General features: G+C 46.0%; 10 protein-coding genes across 10 annotated transcripts; 6 read left to right on the forward strand and 4 right to left on the reverse strand.

Annotated features, from left to right (window-relative positions):
- Window positions 1-160: 160 nt before the first annotated feature.
- N7483_011829 (uncharacterized protein) lies at window positions 161-2,098 on the forward strand (the record flags this gene model as incomplete). The annotated part of the gene is made up of 4 exons (XM_057095256.1): window positions 161-270; window positions 331-636; window positions 692-1,344; window positions 1,566-2,098. The coding sequence occupies 4 exons, from the start codon at window positions 161-163 to the stop codon at window positions 2,096-2,098; spliced, it is 1,602 nt and encodes a 533-aa protein (XP_056941227.1).
- Window positions 2,099-2,254: 156 nt separating this feature from the next.
- Window positions 2,255-3,472, forward strand: N7483_011830 (ankyrin repeat domain-containing protein; the record flags this gene model as incomplete). The annotated part of the gene is made up of 1 exon (XM_057095257.1): window positions 2,255-3,472. The coding sequence occupies one exon, from the start codon at window positions 2,255-2,257 to the stop codon at window positions 3,470-3,472; it is 1,218 nt and encodes a 405-aa protein (XP_056941228.1).
- Window positions 3,473-4,007: 535 nt separating this feature from the next.
- Window positions 4,008-5,834, forward strand: N7483_011831 (uncharacterized protein; the record flags this gene model as incomplete). The annotated part of the gene is made up of 5 exons (XM_057095258.1): window positions 4,008-4,174; window positions 4,232-4,510; window positions 4,567-4,742; window positions 4,792-5,153; window positions 5,208-5,834. The coding sequence occupies 5 exons, from the start codon at window positions 4,008-4,010 to the stop codon at window positions 5,832-5,834; spliced, it is 1,611 nt and encodes a 536-aa protein (XP_056941229.1).
- A 1,503-nt stretch (window positions 5,835-7,337) lies between these two features.
- N7483_011832 (GMC family oxidoreductase) lies at window positions 7,338-9,664 on the forward strand (the record flags this gene model as incomplete). The annotated part of the gene is made up of 6 exons (XM_057095259.1): window positions 7,338-7,560; window positions 7,628-7,753; window positions 7,807-8,513; window positions 8,562-8,633; window positions 8,683-9,049; window positions 9,105-9,664. 6 exons carry the CDS (start codon window positions 7,338-7,340, stop codon window positions 9,662-9,664), a joined length of 2,055 nt encoding a protein of 684 aa, XP_056941230.1.
- Window positions 9,665-10,051: 387 nt separating this feature from the next.
- N7483_011833 (uncharacterized protein) lies at window positions 10,052-11,131 on the reverse strand (the record flags this gene model as incomplete). Its single annotated transcript, XM_057095260.1, has 1 exon — window positions 10,052-11,131. One exon carries the CDS (start codon window positions 11,129-11,131, stop codon window positions 10,052-10,054), a length of 1,080 nt encoding a protein of 359 aa, XP_056941231.1.
- A 1,188-nt stretch (window positions 11,132-12,319) lies between these two features.
- On the reverse strand, window positions 12,320-13,325 carry N7483_011834 (tetratricopeptide repeat protein; the record flags this gene model as incomplete). Its single annotated transcript, XM_057095261.1, has 3 exons — window positions 12,320-12,421; window positions 12,504-13,139; window positions 13,203-13,325. 3 exons carry the CDS (start codon window positions 13,323-13,325, stop codon window positions 12,320-12,322), a joined length of 861 nt encoding a protein of 286 aa, XP_056941232.1.
- A 154-nt stretch (window positions 13,326-13,479) lies between these two features.
- Window positions 13,480-14,467, forward strand: N7483_011835 (haloacid dehalogenase superfamily protein; the record flags this gene model as incomplete). Its single annotated transcript, XM_057095262.1, has 3 exons — window positions 13,480-13,496; window positions 13,551-13,710; window positions 13,769-14,467. The coding sequence occupies 3 exons, from the start codon at window positions 13,480-13,482 to the stop codon at window positions 14,465-14,467; spliced, it is 876 nt and encodes a 291-aa protein (XP_056941233.1).
- Window positions 14,468-17,319: 2,852 nt separating this feature from the next.
- Window positions 17,320-17,577, forward strand: N7483_011836 (uncharacterized protein; the record flags this gene model as incomplete). Its single annotated transcript, XM_057095263.1, has 1 exon — window positions 17,320-17,577. One exon carries the CDS (start codon window positions 17,320-17,322, stop codon window positions 17,575-17,577), a length of 258 nt encoding a protein of 85 aa, XP_056941234.1.
- Window positions 17,578-19,382: 1,805 nt separating this feature from the next.
- Window positions 19,383-19,856, reverse strand: N7483_011837 (uncharacterized protein; the record flags this gene model as incomplete). Its single annotated transcript, XM_057095264.1, has 1 exon — window positions 19,383-19,856. One exon carries the CDS (start codon window positions 19,854-19,856, stop codon window positions 19,383-19,385), a length of 474 nt encoding a protein of 157 aa, XP_056941235.1.
- Window positions 19,857-19,982: 126 nt separating this feature from the next.
- On the reverse strand, window positions 19,983-20,699 carry N7483_011838 (uncharacterized protein; the record flags this gene model as incomplete). Its single annotated transcript, XM_057095265.1, has 1 exon — window positions 19,983-20,699. One exon carries the CDS (start codon window positions 20,697-20,699, stop codon window positions 19,983-19,985), a length of 717 nt encoding a protein of 238 aa, XP_056941236.1.
- Window positions 20,700-21,434: the final 735 nt, after the last annotated feature.

Below are 21,434 nucleotides of genomic sequence, written 5' to 3' on the forward strand. Positions count from 1 at the left end.
TCCTAACCACGGCTGCACGGGCCATATAACCCTGGACTCGGACCCATGACACCAGTTGACTTAGATACAGTGCGGGGTTCTAAACATCTCACTGCCAAAACGTTGAAATCTGCATCTACGACACAACCGTGACCTTGCATTACTCCAAACAGCAAATAGTATGAGCTGGGACTTTGGGGTTGGTGATTTTCTCGACCTGCTTGAAAAAGCAAATAACTTGCGAAAGCGATTCATCAACGCCCCCACACAATTTCAAGCAATAACAGCTGAGTACGGAGCGATATTTTGACCACAGGGAAGCACCATTTATAGTCTGACAGTCTTTTTCAGTGTGAAGCATTTGTCAAATATTCTTCGAGATATCGATGACTATGATCCCGACATCAATCTTGACATTCAAAAGAAAGGGAGTTTGAATTGCGTGTCCAGGGACTGTCAGAATTTATTGGAGGAACTAAATGGGTATCTTAACAAATATCAGGAGCTTGCACCTGAGCAAAAATCCAGTGGAGTCAAGAAATTGACCACTCGAGCCTGGAAAAGAGTACGGTGGGACCAACAAGAGATTGATGTTTTTCGGTCACGGATATCCACCAGCATCAGTGGATTGAACATCGTCATCGCAGGACTGAATAGGTATGCCCTCAGACTAATAATATTTGCTTCACTCACGGGACTCATCGCAAAACAGCCAGGTTGCAGTGGAAATCCGGGACCTAGTCCAAAACACGAGGGAGGAGGTCGGGCGTCTTGTTCGTCATCAAGATCAAAAAAAGATCCAGAAAATCCTGGAGTGGCTTTCATCTATCAACATCGCCACCAAACAAGCTGACTTCTTTAATGATTGTCAGCAAGGGACTGGTGAATGGTTTATTCAGAAAAGGGTTTTCCAAAACTGGATTCATCAATCCGGCACAACATCGCAAAGTGAGCGTTGTCTATTCTGTCCAGGCATTCCCGGCGCAGGCAAAACATTGCTGGCATCAACTGTTATCAATGAGCTCTCCTCAAATTTCCAAAATGATCATACAGTCGGGGTCGCATTCTTCTACTGCAACTTCCGCGAAAAAATCACACTTGAAGAAATACTCGGCTGTCTCTTGAAACAGCTTTCAGGGCAATTGCCCATTTTCCCTGAGCCAGTGGAGGATCTCTATGATACATATCAAGCTCTGAAAACCAAAGCTTCATTAAATGATCTGATGGAGATCCTCGACACTACAATTTTCAGATTTCAAAGAGTCTTCATTGTCATCGATGCCTTGGATGAGTGTCACATGGCCGATGGATCTCGGGATGTGCTTCTCGATCAACTATTTGCTTTACAAAGTAAACATACTCTGGGTATACTCGCGACTTCTAGGGAGAATCCAGAGATTTCTTGTAAATTTACAGGTTGTCCCTCATTGCTGATCCGTGCAAATGAAAGTGACATTGAAAGATTCCTTCGCGGGCAAATGAGCGTGCTTCCTAACTTCGTCCGCAACAAACCCGAACTTCAACAGGAAATTGTGGATAAGATTACCAAAGCGGTAGATGGAATTTATGTGATCTTGGAAATCTAGAAGTTGAACTTACCCCCTCTAACATTTCAAGCAGGTTCCTACTCGCTCGACTCCACCTTGACTCCCTCAAAGGGAAGATATCTCCCAAACAACTCCGAAACACACTCACAAATCTCTCGACGCGTCTAGATTCTGCCTACTCCGAAGCTATCAGTCGGATAGAAGCTCAGACACCAGACCAGAGTAGAGCTGCAAAGGAAGTCCTAGCTTGGATTATCTGTGCAACCCGTCCCCTTACGCCGATCGAACTACAACATGCCCTCGCAATCGAAAGCGACGAATCCTACTTGGACGAAGATAATATCCCTGATATCAATGACCTCGTGTCAATCTGTGCAGGCCTTGTCACAATCGACGAGCAAAGTACTGTGATCCGACTCGCGCATTACACAACCCAGGAGTATTTTGAAGAGAACCTGGACATGTTGTTTCCAGGAGCTCACTCATTACTTGGGGCATCATGCATCATTTACCTCTCTTTTGAGGATTTTGAGTCTGGCTCGGTTTCTCTCGAGGCTGACATCCGCGATTGACGGACCAGTCACCCACTTTACTCTTATTGTGCGTTAAATGTGGGATACCATGTGCAAAAAGGAAATGTTCCACTTGACTGGATCTTGCAGTTCCTTTATGACACGCCAAAAGTATCTACATGCGCTCAAGTCATTTTTCTTGAACACGAACCGAATATGGTTAACCAGTGGGTGGAAATCAATGGGTTCCATCTCGCGGTGTATCTGGGACTTCACGATGCTGCAAGAGCCCTTATCGAAGATGGATACAGTGTTAACTCAGCTGACAGTATGCTCCGTACTGCAATATCATGGCTTGCAGAAGCTGGAAGTGACGAGGGTGTTAAATTTATGTTGACTCACGGTACCGATCCTGATCACATAGATACGAATGGCCAAACAGCCCTATCATATGCTGCTCTCACAGGCCGAGAGGAAGTGTTCCATGCACTGAAGGATGCTGGATGTCAAATGGAACCCAAGAATAGTCAGGGTCAAACACCACTCTTCTACGCTATTTGGGGCGGTCATAAGAGAATCGTTCAGTTGCTTCTGGAAGAACAGGTGGATGCAAATTGCAAGGATTCCAACGGGCAAACACCATTTCTTCATGCCGTCCAGCATGTATTTGAAAATCATTCCAGTGGAAGTTCACGAATGAGCATCGTGGAGCTCCTGTTGTACAATGGAGTTGACCCAAGTTGCCAAGATAAAACCGGCCAGAGTCCTCTTTTCTATGCCGTGCAAGGAGGTAATACCGACTTAGTGCAGCTTTTGTTAGAGGCTGGCTCTAGCGTTGAGTGTGAAGATCTTCAAGGGAGGACGGCACTTTTGTGCGCGGTCGCACTTGGATTAGAGCAAATTGTCAAGATCTTACTAGCATGGGGTGCTAACACAGAATGCAAAGATCACCATGGTAAAACGCCATTGTCATCGTCTGCCGCTCTTGGAGATGAGTCCATGGTACAGATACTGCTGTATGGTGGAGCTGATGTGAACAGCAAAGATGAACACTTTGAAAAGACGGCCCTGTCTTATGCAGCCTGGAATGGGTTTAAATCTGTTGTGGATCTTCTCCTTGATTATGGAGCTGATCCCAACTGCACAGATAACCAAGAACGAACCCCATTGTCGTGGGCAGCTGAATATGGGCATGTGGAAATTGTTCGAGTGCTTTTGAATCACAGTGCTGAGTCTGGGCTTGATGAGGATCTATATCGTCGAACGCCGATAGCCTGGGCTGCATTGAGAGGGCACCAAGCTGTCATCGACCTGCTATTAGCGACGGACCCTTATGCAGATGATGTGGAAGTTAAAGATCTTGTACCCAGGATAAATCCTGAGAGGATTGAGATACTGGAAGGTTTGTCTAAATCATTCAAGATTGAGGAATAATACTTCCAGCATGGTATCTCACTGCCCAAGTGATTGTTGTGGTCCTGAAAGGGGCTTGGAACGAGTCAACAGCGTTCCACGTACTCCTTTTTGAGTTACATCCACCCTTGGATCCCATTTCTTTTTTATTCCTAATGGACCAATATACGTACATGTAGTACAATTCTGGGACCGAGGCTGGACGTATGTACTTCCAAGTTCCAAGGTTGAAGCCCCACAAGCTACCAGCGATCGGCTGATATGGTCCATGGAGTCGCTAGGAATTACGGTCGGGATTTATCAAAAAGAAGGTTAATCTTTACTACCAATTGCTATCATAAATTGCTTAATCACTATCCAGCAAAAACCCAGCAAACTCCATACTCCACCTCGCTACATATATGGACATTCTCGGTGACTCAAATCAATACCTAGGTAAGATGCGATCATGGTGGGGCCATTTTGCATCGAGTCATCCCGGTCAAAGTGGACCGCATCATCTCACTCTGCCCCGCGTCTTAATCACCGTAGAACATCAACAGCACCAGAAAACACGATGGCAGCTATACTTAAGACAAGTCATTTAGGTGAGATCCAAGGTAAAGCAGAGGATGGCGTCACCAACTATCTTGGCATTCAATATGCCACTCTGAAGAACCGATTCGCCGACCCTGAACTTGTCGAGACTCGCTCAGGCGATATTCTTGATGCCACCAATAATGGGTCAGCGCTGCAACTGAGAATTGAAACGATTATAAATTATACTGATTATATTAATAGACCTACACCATTCTTACCGTCCGGTGGATATACACATGAACTTGACCATGTTCAGCACACCCTCCCGAAGAAAGAGCTGAGCCAATCCGACGTTGATGGCCTTAATTTGAACATTGCTGTTCCTTCCGACGCGACTCCCGACTCTAAGCTTCCAGTCCTGTTTTTCATTCATGGAGGTGGACTCTCCACTGGGTCGAGCGCGTGGCCTCAATATGACCTTACTCGCATCGTGCAGCTGTCAATTGAGAAGAACGTGCCTATGGTAATTGTGACAATCGAGTATGACTCACATTTGCACTTCGATAATTTTTTGTATCATCTAACAATACTTCTAGTTATCGTTTGGGAGCAGCTGGTTTCTTGACCTCCGAAGAGCTGCGCGAAGCCGGATACAAAGCGAATAATGGTCTTCGCGATCAGCGTGTCGCTCTCGAGTGGGTGCAGAAGCACATCCAGGACTTCGGTGGAGATCCAGAAAATGTCACTGCAGCTGGCCAGAGTGCTGGAGGAGGTAAGTAATGCCATCATTGATACTTGAGTACATGACTGACCAGTATCAGCATCTGTCACTCACCACCTCCATTCCACCAAGCCATTATTCAAACGAGCCATTGCAATGGGCGGCTCATCGCTTCCTGTCATCGCCTTGCCATATGTAGCCCATGAGGCGAACTATGACCGAGCGATATCTGCTCTAGGACTCACCGACGCCACGCCTGAAGAAAGGATCAAGGCCCTTCTCGAGATTCCAGGCGAAGAGCTCGTGTTGAAACTTGCTCCGTCCACCCGCACTGCTGCTGCCATTGACGGTGACTTCATCCGACCAGGTGTCACATTTAACGAAATTTCCAAACCAGGATCTGAATTACTTCCCGGCAAAACATGGTGTCAGGATTTGCTGATCGGTTGCAACGAGCTCGACGTTAGGCATACCAACCCATCATCAAAATTCATATGTCGCTAATATATTTTATAGTCAAGCATTCTGGCATTCCTCATGCCACAAATCAAAGTAAACACCACAAAGAAATTCATCGCTGCGATCCACAAGGTCCTAGCCTTGTACCCCGAAGAAGCGAAACGTATTCGGGAGACATACGAGATAAATGACGACACACCCAATGAACAGGCTTATCCTTCCGTTCTAACCTTCATGAACGACATACTATACACCGCATCGACATTAGCATTCGCAAGTGGCTGGAAAGAAACCGGTAATGCCTATGTGTACTATTTCAACGAGGGCAATCCCTGGGAAGGACCATGGAAAGGTCACGCGAACCACGTTCTAGATGTCGCGTTTCTTTTCCAGAACTTCCGCGAATTCCTAAGCCCAGAGCAACAAGCCGTTGGTATTGCATTTGCAGAGGACATATTCAAATTCTGTTATGGGCAAGCATCTTGGCCAGCGACCGCATCGGGAGATATTGAGAATGGATTCTCGGCTCGGATTTATGGGCCTAGTCAGGAAGGTATTACCGCTACTGTTAGTTCGCAAGCTTTTGGAGGCGAGACTCGCCGACAAAGTATTCTATTTGATTGCGCGAGTCAAGTGCATTTGGATGAATTTATGAAGGTTGTTGGTGAGTTCATCTCAAACTGATGATCAGAAGGGAATCAAGTTTTATCTGTGGAACTTGAAGCGAGATTTGGTGTCGATCAGAACAAATTACATCAGAATAAATTACATAGTTCCTTTGAAAGAAACTTTGAATATACTAGCGTGTGAATGGATTCTTTTCCTGGTCAAGCGTGTGTGATTTAAGCACTAATCTGTATAAACTAGTAGTATTAGACCTTGGCAGTCACAAATTTGAAGATTTCACTCAAAAATACAAAATGCGATCGTGATTTTTTGAGCCGATGAGTTCAATTTTTTTAGCTGACGAGGCCTCATAGTTTTCCTCGTCAAAGTTTTCCATCGATCGAGGTCTAGTTCATTGTGTGGACTTTATGTGGAACCGACTCAGATCGGAGTAAGCGGACATTTTTCCCAAATTATCACCGCTGATCACACATGTGCAAGTGCACTTCCAAGTCTTCGTGATCAGCGGTGTCCCACGCATGGCATGCATTTTCTTTACTTAATTTTATTCCGAATAAATGCTTATAACATAGAATTTAACATGACGTGGTGGTTTGAATTTCTATTCTATTTTTATGGTCAATTCGCCCCCAAATCTTCTTATCTGATACACAATGACGCAGTAAACAATTTATATTTAATCTACAGGATCTAAAGGACTGGAGGACCAAAGCACTAAAGGACTAAAGGACTAAAGAACAAAAAGGTGGCTGTGATAAGGCAATTAGGCGTACAGATACGACGACAGACCACCTTAATGAGAGGCGGGAAGAGATCAGCCAAACTAATGCACCACTCACAATAGTGCGGGACGCCATGGCAACACGATAGTGCTATCTCATCTGATTTGGCCATGATCGGTCAAAAGCTTCATGCTTTTTTGCCTATTTTTCTTTTTTTTCTTGCGTGGACCAATGATACTGATCTCTGATTCGTATTTCAGGTACTAATACTGCCCAGTCTGCAGCAAAATCCGTAGCAGAATCTGAAATTGACGCGTGGGAGGCGTGGGAGGCGCACAACGATCTGTGATCCATTGAAAGGACTTGCGTCAGTTGTTTCATGCGGCGTAAAGAACCAGCCTATAGAAATAGATTTAAGAGTCTGGAAGTTTTAAGCATGAAACTAAATGCGTTGTCGTCGTGTATGTTATTGGCTCATCAAGTGTGTATGAGGGGCCGTGGTGGAGAAAGATGATAGGAACAAGGATTTCATTTGTGGCTGGTGAAAAGAAGAACAAGAAATTCAACTTTTGCTTAACTTATTGACCCACTTGATCCAGCCCCCCTCATAGGAAGTCATAGCAAATCAGAAAATGAGCCCATGCGTAAACCTAAGCTTTTCCAGGGTTTGGAGTGGTTGTGTACCCAGGAACAAAACTTACTACTTAGTCAGGGGTGTAAATATCTTCGTTGGGTTATTGTGTTTTCGATTTTCTGATTTTGTTTCTGTTTCTCTCGCCTTGCATTGCATTTTTTGTATAGAGTACAGAGTACCCCAGAGCATCATAGTATTCTTATCATGAAGTTGAGTCTCTCGGCTCGGGCTATTGCTTGGGCAATTACCCTCTCTTCAACTCACGCCTTATCTCCCCGCACATCAATCTCAGATTCATATGATTTTGTGATTATTGGTGGTGGCCAGGCTGGTCTCACTCTGGGAGGTCGCCTTGCTGAAGATACCAACCATACAGTTCTGGTGTTAGAAGCAGGTGGCAATGGTGATGATTATCGTGAAAGAATAGGTATGTGATCTACAAGCCGAGGTACCTCAACTTGAAACAAAGGAGAAGAAACCTAATATTCACAAAGATACCCCCGCATATTCATACTTTGATTCTTTATGGACAACTCCTTTAAATTGGGGATATTATACAGTGGAACAGACCTATGCCGATGATCGAGAGATCTATTGGCCCCGTGGGAAAGTGCTCGGAGGTTCGTATAGCCCTGATCCATGGCATCAAGCATCGAAATAACAAAAATTCCAGGAAGTTCCGCCATCAATGGCTTGTACCTGACTCGCCCGGGCGAATTTGAAATCAATGCCTGGAAGGACCTGCTTGGTGACATGGATGGGGCGGTTAATTGGGCCTGGGATTCGTTCTACGCCGCCATGAAGAAAGCCGAGAATTTCACAGGTTCCAGCGAAGCAATTGCAAGCGAGGCTGACATCCACTGGAACACGTCCACACATGGTCTGGAGGGTCCCATCCATGCCTCATACCCCGGATACACCTTCCCTCAGGTGGGCTACTGGTCAGAGTCGCTGGAGAATATCGGCATCGCGATCTCGGAGAATATGTATGGTGGAGAGAACTATGGCGCCGAACTCGCAACATCATGCATCAATCCTTTCAACTGGACGCGTTCTTATAGCCGAACGGGCTACCTGGATCCTCTTGCTGATAATGGAAACTATGATGTGTTGGCTAATGCCTATGTCACGCGCATTGTTTTCGACAATTCCACCTCGGCGGATAACTTGACTGCCACTGCTGTTGAATACACAACCGATAACGGAACAACCACATCGACGGTCAAAATTGGAAAGGAGGTTATACTAACAGCTGGTACTATTGGAAGCCCTGCTATCCTACTTTACAGTGGTGTTGGTCCTAAGGATGTTCTCTCTGAGGCTGGAATTGATCTTGTGTCTGAGCTACCGGGTGTGGGTCAGCATCTCCAGGATCACTTCGTAAGTCTCTAACCAACCCATAATGATGCGATTTACTAACTTGAGCAGAGCGCTACCTTGACCTGGGATACCGATGTGGAAACTGCAGGATCAATCTATTACGATGATGGAACTGACAAGGTTTGTCCCTTCAACAACACGGTTTCATGAATGTCTCTGACCAGCGCAGAATAATACACTCTTCCTCTCATACATCGACTCAGCCGTCGCGTACGTCAACTCGACTGCGCTTTATGGCACCAACGTCTCATCCATGGAGTCTACTATCCTCGCATCCATTGATTCATATGCCCCGAACACAACATACGACTCCGTCATCGCCGGCTACAAAGCCATCTGCAACTCCACCGCCAAGAACATCTTCAACAGCGCCACCGGTATCATTGAGCTTCTATTCATGAACAGTGATTCCAACGGTGATATCGGCATCACCGCCGCTCTCCAGCACCCATACAGCCACGGCCGTATCTACATCAACTCCTCAAACCCTCTGGACTACCCGGTAATCGACCCGAACTATCTCTACAACCCACTCGGTAAGTCCATAAGTCCACCACCTTCCCTCCTGTACCTCAAAATTAACTTCCTCAGATTACGAAGTCCTTCTCAAAGGTCTCCGAGTGGCCCGCGACCTCGGCGAAACCGCACCATTAAGCAACAACCTCACAACCGAGACCGCACCAGGCACAGATGTCCAAGATGACGAGGACTGGATCTCCTGGATCCGCAGCGAAGCAGGAACAGAGTACCATCCCTCCTCAACCTGTGCAATGTTACCCAAGGATTTGGGCGGAGTCGTTGACGCGAATCTACTTGTCTACGGTCTTGCGAATGTGCGTGTTGCGGATGCGAGCGTTCCGCCAATTGCCTTGTCCACGCATCTTATGGCCTCGACGTACGGTGTTGCCGAAATGGCGGCCAATATTATTCGGGGTTTCTATAATGGTGTGCCCGTCTCGCAGTCCTCGGGAACTGGGCATTCTGGCAGTAGCACGGTTACTGCTACTGGTAGTGTTAGCTCGGCGACGGGTTCGTCGTCGACTAAGGCGAAGAGTACTGTTGCGCCGAGTAATGGAGCTGTTGGAAGGGGTTCTGGGGTTTGGGCGATTTATTTGTGTCTTTTGGTTTGCGTGCTTGGAGTTTTTGTGTAGATTTGATGATACCATGTGGATTGATGTATATAGTGTTATAGTATTACGAAGTCAAGAATAATAGACCTTATGATCTCAATTGGATTCATCCTTTGCATAAACATACTAGTTATGGAACTTGAGTAGTATTCCAAACTTGAACTTCAAATATTGAAGCTCAAGTTCGAATTACTAAACCCGTTCATTCAAATAATTCGGAGTAGTCTTAATTTACAAGGAATGTGCCAGTACGAGTGATTCAAGGTCATAAAGGAGTGTAATTGATCAGAGCATTAAACGCTAAGCTAATAAAAAGACGAGAACAAGCTCTCTTCAAATGTTCTAGTGAATACCTAGTATACAGGTAGAGTCTTCAAAACAACAAAGTCTATACGAGTCCAATATTGTTTACAGAGTAACAACATCAGGAGTCTCCAGAGTCAAGACATGGGGCTGCTGCAGCAGAATCAAAGGACCAGCAACAACACTCTCAGCAGTGGGAGCATCCTTCTCCTTAGCAATGTTCATGATAATGATTCCAGAGTTGATATCGAAGTCCTTAGGGATAGTGACCTCGTTAACGTTGTAGTCATACTCCACACTAACAGTGTTAACACCGTGGTAGAAGACGGCATAGTAGGTAGTGTTAGACAGGAACTCAGGCTGGTTCTCAGGCTGGTAGAAAAGAGGCTGAATAACCGAGCCAGGAGTGGCGGTGGTTCCGTTACCCCAGATAGCAATTTGTGGCAGAGCCTGGCGGGGACTAGGGTAAACAGGATTGGCAGATGGACATTCGAGGATGAAGGAACGAGTCAACTCGAGAACCTGGTTGGCGTAGGGGTATGTGGTATCGGCAGGACCAGCGAAGGGGCTAACACGGTAGTTCTCGATAAGACTCCAGACGTTGTGACGGGTCTCGGTTTGGCCAATGGCCATCAGAGCACTCTTGGACTTGTCCTTCGTGGCTTCGAGCTGCAGTCCAGTCAGGAAGGCTTGGCTGGAGACTTCAATGTAGACCTGAAGTTCGAGGAACTCGGCTGCGCTGGTGTTGAAGCCATAGTCGTAGCTGCAGGGACCGGGCTTGAGAGAGTTGTCTGAGATCTGGTCTTGGAAGATACGGATGTGGCCAGCCTCGTTGTCACGGATGTTCACGATGCGCTCGTAGGTGGTGTTCTTGTAGCCGAGCTTAGTGAAGTCCTCGGGCTTGAAGGTCTCGACGGCCTTTTGGTAGAAGGAGTAGATGACCCATTCGGCGGAGAGCAGGTTTTGGAAGAGGAGGTCGTCGGAACCGGCTTCACCAGTTCCTGTGGCGGGGATCACTCTTGTCCAGTTGGAAGCTAGAGGAGTGTGACGACCTGGGTAGGTGGTGAAGAGGGAGGATTCACCGGGGACAGCGCTGGCAGCATCCTTGAGAGAGACTTGTCTGGCTGGGGCAGCCAGAGCTGGGAGGATTGCCGAAGAGGCAGCTAGTAATGTGGAGAAGTGCATGATGTAGGAATTTGCGGAATTAGAGGTAGAGATGGAACTCGGAACTCCAGTGAGGCTTGTTGATACAGAAAAAAAAGATTCATATTCGATGCCTCTCTCTCTACCTTTTTATACTATCCATGGGTCTCGCACATCTGGAGACTCTTTCATTTTGGTTCTTTGAGCGATGAATCATGAAATCAATTGCGCGTGTAGATCTCCATGTTGTTTACTCGCGGTTTCTACCGTAAAAAGCTTAGTGGTTCTATAAATGTGGGATATGGGGCGAAATCCGACCGATGATCGACATCTTCTGCCTTATTGGGGCGTCGTGGTGGATCCCAGATCTCCCGGGTATCCGGGGGCCATTTCACTTACCCATTTCAGTCCATTTCGCGACTCGAAGTGGATGAATTTGAGAGCCAGGTACACAATCTCAACGCTAATCTGATGACATCTAGATCTGATGCCCAGCCACGATCATCCTGCCAAGGAGGCTTCTTTGGTAACGGATCATTAGGCTTCATAGTACGGAGAGACTCAACACTTGGCTTCAAGTTCGACCCAACTTGAACTTCATAGCTCTCCTAATAGTGGAGCATAATGCATCTTCGCAGTACTTACTTCACACAATTATTCCGTGACACTTGGTCATTGCATCATCCTCTGCATGGACCCTTAGTGCAGGGGACCTATCGTGTTTATGCAAAGTGGAACGCGGCTCGCACTCATGAACGGATTAGTAATGGGGCCAAAACATGAAGAGGAGCCGATTTCATTGGTGATTTCAAGAAACGAGATCTAAACATAGTAGCTAGATGCAATTATGCATATACAGCCCTGGACGAATGCTGGAAATACGGTGTACACTGCCCAGTCTGGAGAGAAATCCGAACTCCGAAATCCGCACCTATGCAAGTGTTCTCCATATTCCACGGGCCTTCGGTGCCTCTTCCTTGATCTCAGAAATACCCGGTGACGTGTAGATCAGTACCACGGGGCAAGGTGGATAAACGTGGCTTTCGCTGATGTATCCGATATGATAGCTTAGCTTCTCTTCCAAGGTTATTTCGGAGTTTCTCGTAAAACATGCTGTCACGGCTGAATGTTGATGCGGCGATCGTCCTCCCTTACGTCGATTCATGATATCAGAGAGTGCCCATGTGCAAATGGTGCAGAATCCTTTGGATCGTTATTTATTCAACTATATCAAGACTGGAAGTTCATAGAGTATCCACCCGTATTGGGATCCTGCACAAACTTGAAATTGTCCGTGGACAATCCAAATGGCTTTAGAATGCCATTGCCAAGCTACAAGAGAAAATAAATGTCAGTTATGCTCGGAGTTTTGATCAATCATGTTGAAGGATTCTTTGAAAGGTAGTGGACTCACGTCTTTCATCTTGGACATCATCTCGCCCATTTCCTTATCCCGAGCTTCTTTGAGACGGTCGGGAAGCTCTCGGAGAGCTCGCTGGACAATCCGCCTATCTTCTGGAGGAAGATTATCCATTCCACTAAGAACTTTATAGTCCTCCTCTGCACCCTGCAAGTTCGCCCAACCACCGGATTGTAACTTCCCCTTAGCGCGTCGCATGAGGGCCTTGGCCCGAATTCGAAGAACATTGGTTCTTGTCTCATCAAGCTCCTTCAATCTTTGTAGTTCCGTCTCCTCTGATTCGGCATCATCTCCTGAAATTTCCACCACGGCGTCGTTGTCCTTTGTTGTGCTGCTCGTTGGCTTCGAATCTTTGTTATCGGTTCGGTCTGTGCCCTTGGGCGATTCTGTAGGGATGATCTTTTCAAGTCGTTCAAGGGACATGGTAGCTGTATCAATTGCAGATTTCCAGTCTTCTAGCTTCAGATAGCACGCGGATATGTTACACCGAAGCACGGCGACATCGTAGTCAAGGTAGTTCGGGCAGGAGGCGAGAGCGCGATCGTATGAGGAGATTGCCTGGTCGTAGCATCCAGCACTATATAGCTTATTCGCTTCATTCTTGATTTCCTGGGATTCTTTCAGGAGGCTCTGTTATACGTAGCAACTGATTAGCTTTAGCTTGACGCGGAGAGACGGAGGTCGTCAACTAACAGCTTCTTCCTCCGCAGGGAATCGCGCATCGTGGAAGACCTCATCATCGCTGTTTTCCTCATCTCCCAATTCAGCGGCGGTATTGTCGCGTTTTTCAGCGGAAGCAGGATCCTCAGTCGTCATCTTATGTTGAAGGTCAAGAAGAGCAGACGTTGACGGTCAAAATAATCACGGGACCGATAAGCAGCGTTTTTCCCCGCGCTGAGCCTTATCAAACACAATCCCTGTGTCCCGCTTTCATGGACCAATAATCACTCAACTTAGACGACAGACCATCATGGATGCGCAAAAAGAGTACGTTTTGGCTGAATATCACCATGAGAGATCATTCAATTGACCTTATACCAGACTCCCACGCATTCGTGCGTGTCTCTTCGACATGGACGGTCTACTGATCGATTCTGAGGACAAATACACTCTGATCACCAACGAAGTCCTTGCAATGTACGGAAAGCCGGAGCTACCCTGGTCGATCAAGTCTCAGCTGCAGGGTCGCCCCCAGCCCGAGGTACGTGGATAATCAACCCAGCGTCAGTTTATCATCTCTTACTAACGCAACTCTATAGGCCAGTAAGATTTTCCATGACTGGGCTCAACTGCCCATCACCCCTGAGGAAACAGCTGCCAAGCAAGTATCATTGCAAGCGAAATACTTCCCACAGTCCCAGCCATTGCCTGGTGTGGCCACACTTCTGTCTAATCTAGTGTCTACCCAGACCACAGATCAGCCCGTAGAGATTGCGTTGGCAACATCCTCTCACAGCAAGAACTTCATGTTGAAGACGGAGCACCTAAAGGATCTCTTTACTGCCTTCCCTGGTGTGCATCGTGTTCTGGGCGATGATCCTCGGATCGGCAAGGGACGTGGTAAGCCATTGCCTGATATCTACCTGCTCGCATTGGAGACCATCAACGAGAAGCTACGTACCAAGGGTGAGACCGAGATCAAGCCCGAGGAATGCCTGGTCTTTGAAGATGCAGTGCCGGGTGTAGAGGCTGGTCGTCGTGCTGGTATGCAGGTTGTCTGGTGCCCGCACCCCGGTCTTCTGGATGCGTATAAGGGTCGTGAGCAAGAGGTCCTGGCGGGCCTCACAGGATCTCACAAGGATGAGGAGAAGACTCCTGCTGAGAAGGAAGCTGAGGAGTTGCAGGCTTGGCGTGTCCAGGGCTCTGGAACCCCTGGAAAGCTTGGTGATGGGTGGGGCCAATTTGTTGGATCCCTCGAGGATTTCCCATATGGTCGTTATGGAATTCGGATACCCTAAATGTCTATATGGGATTCAAAGCTTCGAAAATATTCAACCAGTTGACCACAATACCAGAAAATATAAAGAATCGAAATTGAAAATATCAATACATATGATGCGCTTTACCAATCAAAAGGAATACGCTAACCATGACAGTGCACAATTTTTGCTGGCAGAGATTGGTGGTCAGGAATGAGATCGGTCTATTTAGGCGACTATCAACAATGTCCGTGTACCTGTACCAAGAGGGGCACAGCACAGCTCAGATACTCAACAACATTCGGGGGCTCCAGAATATTGACACTCCTCGGAACAATGAAGTTTATATGTTCGACTCTGTTCAGGACCTCCAGTGCGGTGTTTAAATCTTCGAGTATCTTCAGGTTCCCCAGAAAAACGACATTCAGATGGCAGGCTGTGCTCAGACTCCGTAGGATGGTTCTTGGAATTTGATTCTATCTACTTTAAGGCCGCTGAGGCCAACGCCAAACGCCCAGAATGGCATTGGCATGGAAATCAATTCCGACAAATTCATCAACCTCACCCCGGGGGATCGGCAGCACGCTTCTGATTCCCAGGCTACATATTTTCCTGTTGCTCATGCTCTAATTCTTCATCCTACGTTTTCCCTACGTTTGCCCGTCCTTTCTATATCCTTCTTCCATCTCTTCTTCCATCTCTTCTTCCATCTCTTCTTCCATCTACTCACTCATATATCTTTTAAGTTCCTTACCCAATTCTTCTATTCACAGCTATTGGACCACTAATATAGGTCCGAGGTCTGTAGTCCTTGGCTCTGCAAACACACATCTTTCCTCACTCTACATCGCCACAGTGGCACACCTTCCATCATCATCTCCTCCATCCATCTAGCTGGAGCACCACTTCTCCAGTTCTTACTATTCATTGTCCACTGTTTTTTTGCTCTCGAATTCCTTCAAGCTCCTCATCAAAACTTCTTCTCTCCATTACAGCCCTCATCATGTATGATATCAACGCGATGTCTGGCTTCACCGACGATTTATCGAAGGCCTTAGTAAAGAGTAGTTCCAAACCCTGCTCACCATTGTCCGTTTGAATGCGGCTAAATATACGGAGTATGGAGATTGAATCTTCTATTTTCGCTCATGCTGAAACCCAGATTCAGTCACATATTGACGATACGGTGTATACTAGTATAACTGATGATGATTTCATGGTTCAACTTTAACCCCGACAATGCTGGAATTTTCGAAAATAACGACATTGAGATGGTCGATTCTGCTAAGGCTCCCGGTATGGCCGACCTCAGATGCAGACAGAGATCATCAAAGCCCTCAAGTGCTTATGACATCTGGAATTTCAGCCTTGACTTCGATATCCCCCACTCAGGCTTATAACGGCTATGCGGCCAAATCCCATTTTCCCATAGTGAATTTTGACCAGCTAGCTTGCCGCTGCCAGTGGTTAATTTGTTATCACGACGTGTAGTAAACTTCCAAGGTTGAAGAATAGGTATATACTACCTGATGACCCGAGAAGCCTGCTTTATACTACTACCTAGTATATACATGTGCAGCATCGAAAGTTCACTTTTGGCGAAACTTGAAAAAACATCCCCTTCCAGATGTCTGATTAATTAATTCGGTATTTTGTTTACCTATTATCCCTGCTTTACGGTAATCCCAAGTATTCTATATAAAGCTAAAGTGAGATAAACTTGAAGCTTAAGTGACAGATAGGTAAATTAAGAGACTACTTGTAAGAGCTACATAGAGTAAGGGAGAGCTGATTTACTGAAGTACTAGGTAAGAGATAGCTGATACCTATAATTAATTAAGATTGATTAGATAGATTAGTGTATATATATATTATATATTATTTCTTTCTTTCTTCTTTAAATTATATAGGGGTTTTAACTCTTAAGTATATAGTAGATACTAGCTCCAGGCTATTATATATAATTTCTACTAGTGGGCCTTATATAGAATGGACTCTAGTATATTACTATATATCTTACTACTTAGTACTTATATATACTTCACCTTTACTTACCATCAACTTGAACTTAAACTCTGAATCCATCTTCTAGTTCAAGTTCATCCACATATCTTCTTCTCTATGGTTTGAACTTTTTTTCATACTGCCTCAAGTGCTACATTTTCTTATAACCCTTCTTCTATCTATTTATTTTATCTTCCAAGTTCAAATCTTCATCCCAACATTGAATACTCAAGTGCTTCAACCTTGGAAGTTCCTTACTTGCTCACTTACTTACTTCTTCTCTTTATAGCAATATTCCTCTCCTTCTTACTATCCTCCAGGCCTATACCCACTTCTTTTCACTATCCCATTTTCCCTCTCTAACATATAAAGTGCCTTTCCCGGGGCCCCGACCTCAGGAGTCAGTTCGAATCATTTTGCTCAAGAAATCCCTTAATCTTGGAAGATATCTGCCTCTAGCAACTAGATTATTCAAGGCCCTAGCCAGGGCGAGTTTGAACTTCTTGTTGTTCTTGCCAGCCATAATATGGCTGGAGATATATAGCCTGATTCCCTGCTCCTGCTACTGAGCAAACTACTACTGGCAATGATCTGGATTATACCATGATAGATGATGAGTTGATGGAAGCCATGATTAATTTTGACCTGTCCAATGCCAAAATTTTCCAAAACAACGGGCAGAAATATGGAAGTCTAGGTGCCGATTTCCCCGCTCCTGTTCCTACAGAGTCCACAGACTGACTGATTTTTAATTAAGACAAATTGCTCAATATGTGCTGAAAAACTGACTGAAGTACCTGCGGTTTGCTCAGATTCAAATTGAGCCAACCACAAATGCTCAGTTCTTCGACAATGATGACGTGCAGATGGTTGATTGAACCGAGGCCATGGACGATGCCAAGTGTCTCCACGCATTGATGACCTTTGACCCCAAGGAGGTCAAAAAGCCCACCGATAACCAGACGGCCAACATTTCTCATAATCCCGCAACCCCTGTCAACCATGGAGCTGGCACCAAGATGCCCAACACTGAGCATACTCCTCGCAACAAGGGAGCTCAAATGTCCAACTCTGCTGAGGTTCTTGATCATAGTGTCTGTCCCATGGCTAATACTCTGACCCTTGACTCTACTCAGGGTTTTTAGAATGTGAAAACTCTCGAGAAAAAAAAACAAAATTCAGATCTTAGACTCTCTTTTAGATCCACAGTTCTGGGCAACTTGACTTATCAAAGTTCTGGCAAAACAAAAGAGAATCAACGATATCAAAAGAAATTCGTTATTTCAGTGGTCTGTCTAGGATAAACTTACTCAGCACCAGGGAGCTTAAATATCCAACTATAGTAAGGTTGTTGCCCAGGTGATCTACCTATACATAATACCGACACTCCAACCCACAACTCCCGAGGTCTACTCGGGTCTTCCAGAATTTTAGTACACTCCTTAGAGCAACAAAGGTCAGATATTTAAGTCTGTTCAGGCTCCATAGAACAGCTTTCAGACTTTTGACTCTTTTCCAATATTCAGGTTCCCCAGAAAATCAGAACCCAGACTTTTGACTTTTCTTAGGTCCTGAAAAATGGTCCTTGGACTTTGACCCTACTGCGGTTTCCATGATTTCGACACTCCTTAGGAGCACAACGCCAGCCTTAAGTCTTGATTTCAAAATCTTCAGACCTTGGGACCTCAAGTGCTTGATGAAATTTAGCTCGTCAGGAACAAGATGGGCTATCTGGGCGACTTCAAACCCTCGCCATGCCCGCATGCAATGACCAGCTCAAATGTTTGTTGAAGGACTGAGTGACGAATAGCTTCAAACCTTGGTTGCCATTCTCCGCTCTAAGGTGGCGGATGCCAACCTGCAGAATAGCACTCTAATGGAAATCAATTACAACAATTTTATCCACTTAAGCATAGTAGATTCATGGTTTTCTCATCCTTTGCATAGCCTTCTTCTATCTTCCGCTTTACTTAATTCTTCTCTTCACGGCAACACTTCTCTGCTTCTTACTTTTTCTTGCCTAAATTCCCTGATTCATTGAGACTTGGATCACCTGGATCACCTTGAGAGGACTTGAACACACCTGCAACATGTGCAGTGGGAGTTTGCAGCACTTGGTATACCGTATGGGCGCTGACAATTTATCTGATAGGGATGATATAGTGTGTCCAGATATCCATTTAACTGAGCTTCCTGCCCAAGCACTCGGGTACTGAGGGCATATGTACTACTATTCCCAATTTCATTGCCACATGGCCGCACGAAGCGCGGTATAAGGACTTGTCGTCCACTGGTAGTAATACTATATGTATGGACTAAGAATACAAGACATCTGGAGAGAATCTGAGGATAGATCAGCGCTCACTAGGTAATCGTGTCACTACTAATAGTATCTTGATCCGGTGCTATCTTAGGTCCGAAGGCTCTATGTAAACTTGAAGTACAGACGCTGAAGTCCTGAGTAAAGTTTCTAATAGCTTCAACTTGAAGTTCCAAGGTTTGCACCTTCACTCTAAGCCCAAATATCTTTACATTTATAAGGTTTCTAGCTCTTACAGACCTCAGGCTACTAGTAACACTTAAGACCAAATACTGCTTACCGGCTACTTTATGAAACGCTTAGAAGAAGGATACGAGGAACACAGATCGAAGATAGCGGCATTAGAGCACTGAGGTTAATAAACCTCCTAAAAATAAAAATAAAAAAGCAAAACTCAGGGGGTATCCGCGAGAAAACGACAAAAAAGCGAATCCCAAAACTAAAAGCGAGCCGACGGGAAAGCCAGCTAAATGAGCGTACGTCTGTAAAAACAGACTGAAAAACAGAACGCCGAAACAGACTCCAGATTTCAAATTCAATTTGAAAAAAAAAAAAGAAAAAAAAAAGAAAAAAAACCAAAAGAAAAACCAAAAGAAAAGAGAAAAAGAGACGCCTCAGCGCCTCGGGCTCTTAATTTTCAAGAGCCTCCTTGCCGGCCTTGAGCAGGACGGACTTTCGGGCATTGACGACCTTGTTGCCGAGGACTCGGTCCAGGGCCCCCTTGGGGTGGTCGACGAAGGTCTTCACGTACTCCGCGTCGAGGCAGTGCTTGGCCACCGACTTGGAGCAGTCGAGAGCGTGGCAGACGGCCAGGAATCGAACCTCGAAGATACCGGTCTTTCTCTTCGCATGGGCAGGGGTCAGAGAAGCCCCAAGCTCGTGGCGGGTGATCATTGCCTCCAGGATCTCCCAAGCGGTGAGTTCAAATTCAAGCTCGGTAGTATTGCGGTTGTTGAAGGTTCTGATTGATGCCTCGCTGTCCTTGATGCCTTCCATATTCTTCAAAGCCACGATCAGCTTGCCAACGAGGACTTTCTTCTCCTCGTCGGTGGTCGGGATGGAATCGTCATCCCCTGGGCAGTGCTTGTAGTCGATCTGACGCATTGCGTTGCGGGCGGCCTCCAGAGAAGTGAACTGAGTCTCGTGGCAAGGCAGACTATCGATGGTGCGCTCAGAAGCATTGCCAGGGGTTGTAGCAGTCGGGGGGAGTTGCGGGAGCTCCGGCTTCCTCTAAGTCGGGGTTGCTTGGGGGGGGTTGGCAGGCCAAAGACAATCTTGGTGCCAGACCCATGGTTGGCGGGAGTTGTGGGGGGTTGGGTTGACCTCTGTGGGATCAAAGGTCATTAGGGCGTGGAGGCTCTTCGCATCGTCCGTGGCCTTGGTTGAATCCACCATCTGGACGTCATCATTTTCGAAGATTTTCGCGTTTTCGGGATTGTAGTGAATCATTGCCTCCATGAATTCCTCGTTGGTCATGGGGGCGACGGCGACATCGTCAGTAGAAAAATTGGTCGCGCCAAAATCAGCCGCGCCATTGACATCACCGAAGGTGAAGTCGAAAGTGTTTTTGTTGGCAGCAAACATCTTGTCGAAAGTGGTTCCGTTGACAGCAGACATGTCGTCGAAAGTGTTTCCGTTGACAGCAGACATCTTGTCGAAAGTGTTTCCGTTGACAGCAGACATGTGGTCGAAAGTGTTTCCGTTGACAGCAGACATCTTGTCAAAAGTGTTTTCATTGACAGCAGACATGTTGTCGAAAGTGTTTCCGTAGACATCAGACATGTTGTCGAAAGTGTTTTCATTGACAGCAGACATGTTGTCGAAAGTGTTTCCGTAGACATCAAACATGTCGTCGAAAGTGTTTCCGTAGACAGCAGACATGTCGTCGAAATTGTTTCCGTAGACAACAGACATGTTGTCGAAAGTATTTTCGTTGACAGCAGACATGTTGAAAGATTGGTTAAGAAAAGGAAGCAAGAAAGAATTGTTTCTGTGAAGAAAAAGTGGGTGGAGAGTTGGTGTTAAGAGAAGGTGGGTAGCAGGAAAGGAAAGGAAAGGAAAGACAGCGAGGTAAGAAACAAAAAGTGTGTGGACGTGTTGTTGTGAATGACCAGCCCTAAACTGAAATGGTTTGGTTGATCGTCTTCACTGAAAGACGGGGGCGTCTTCGACCAAATTGGGCGAGGACGTCTTCGTCAAGCAAACGAATTGGAAATAACCACAGTCGTGTCGCGCTTCACTGAAAGACAGAGGCCGTCTTCGCCAAATCGGGCGAGGACGTCTTCGACAAATCGGGCGAGGACGTCTTCGACAAGCAAACAAATTGGAAATAACCACACTCGTGTCGCGCTCGCGTCACTGTCCTGGTCCGAAGTAGAGCACACAAACAACCTTGGAAGATAACACCACCGGTGGTTATTGCTGCTCGTCCCAACTCCAGCCAAATAAACAACAGTAAACATTCGAAGGCGAACTCAACCACCCTTATCTTTTTTTTCTTTTTTCGTCAACATTGAGGCTCATGACTGCATAGACCATATCTTGAGGCTGTCCTCTCTAGTCTGCTTGTCCTTGACTGAGCCTTTTGCTTTTGAGTTACTATCGTTATCATTCTCCAAATAGTGGCGTTGCCCACAACACGTAGCAACAACACTCCCTGCAGAGTGAAACGCGATGTTAGTG

The sequence above is a fragment of the Penicillium malachiteum genome, assembly GCF_028827825.1.
Source record: "Penicillium malachiteum strain IBT 17515 chromosome Unknown utg000005l:1.0-9002435.0:326005.0-9005861.0, whole genome shotgun sequence".
In the NCBI taxonomy this organism is placed as follows: domain Eukaryota; kingdom Fungi; phylum Ascomycota; class Eurotiomycetes; order Eurotiales; family Aspergillaceae; genus Penicillium; species Penicillium malachiteum.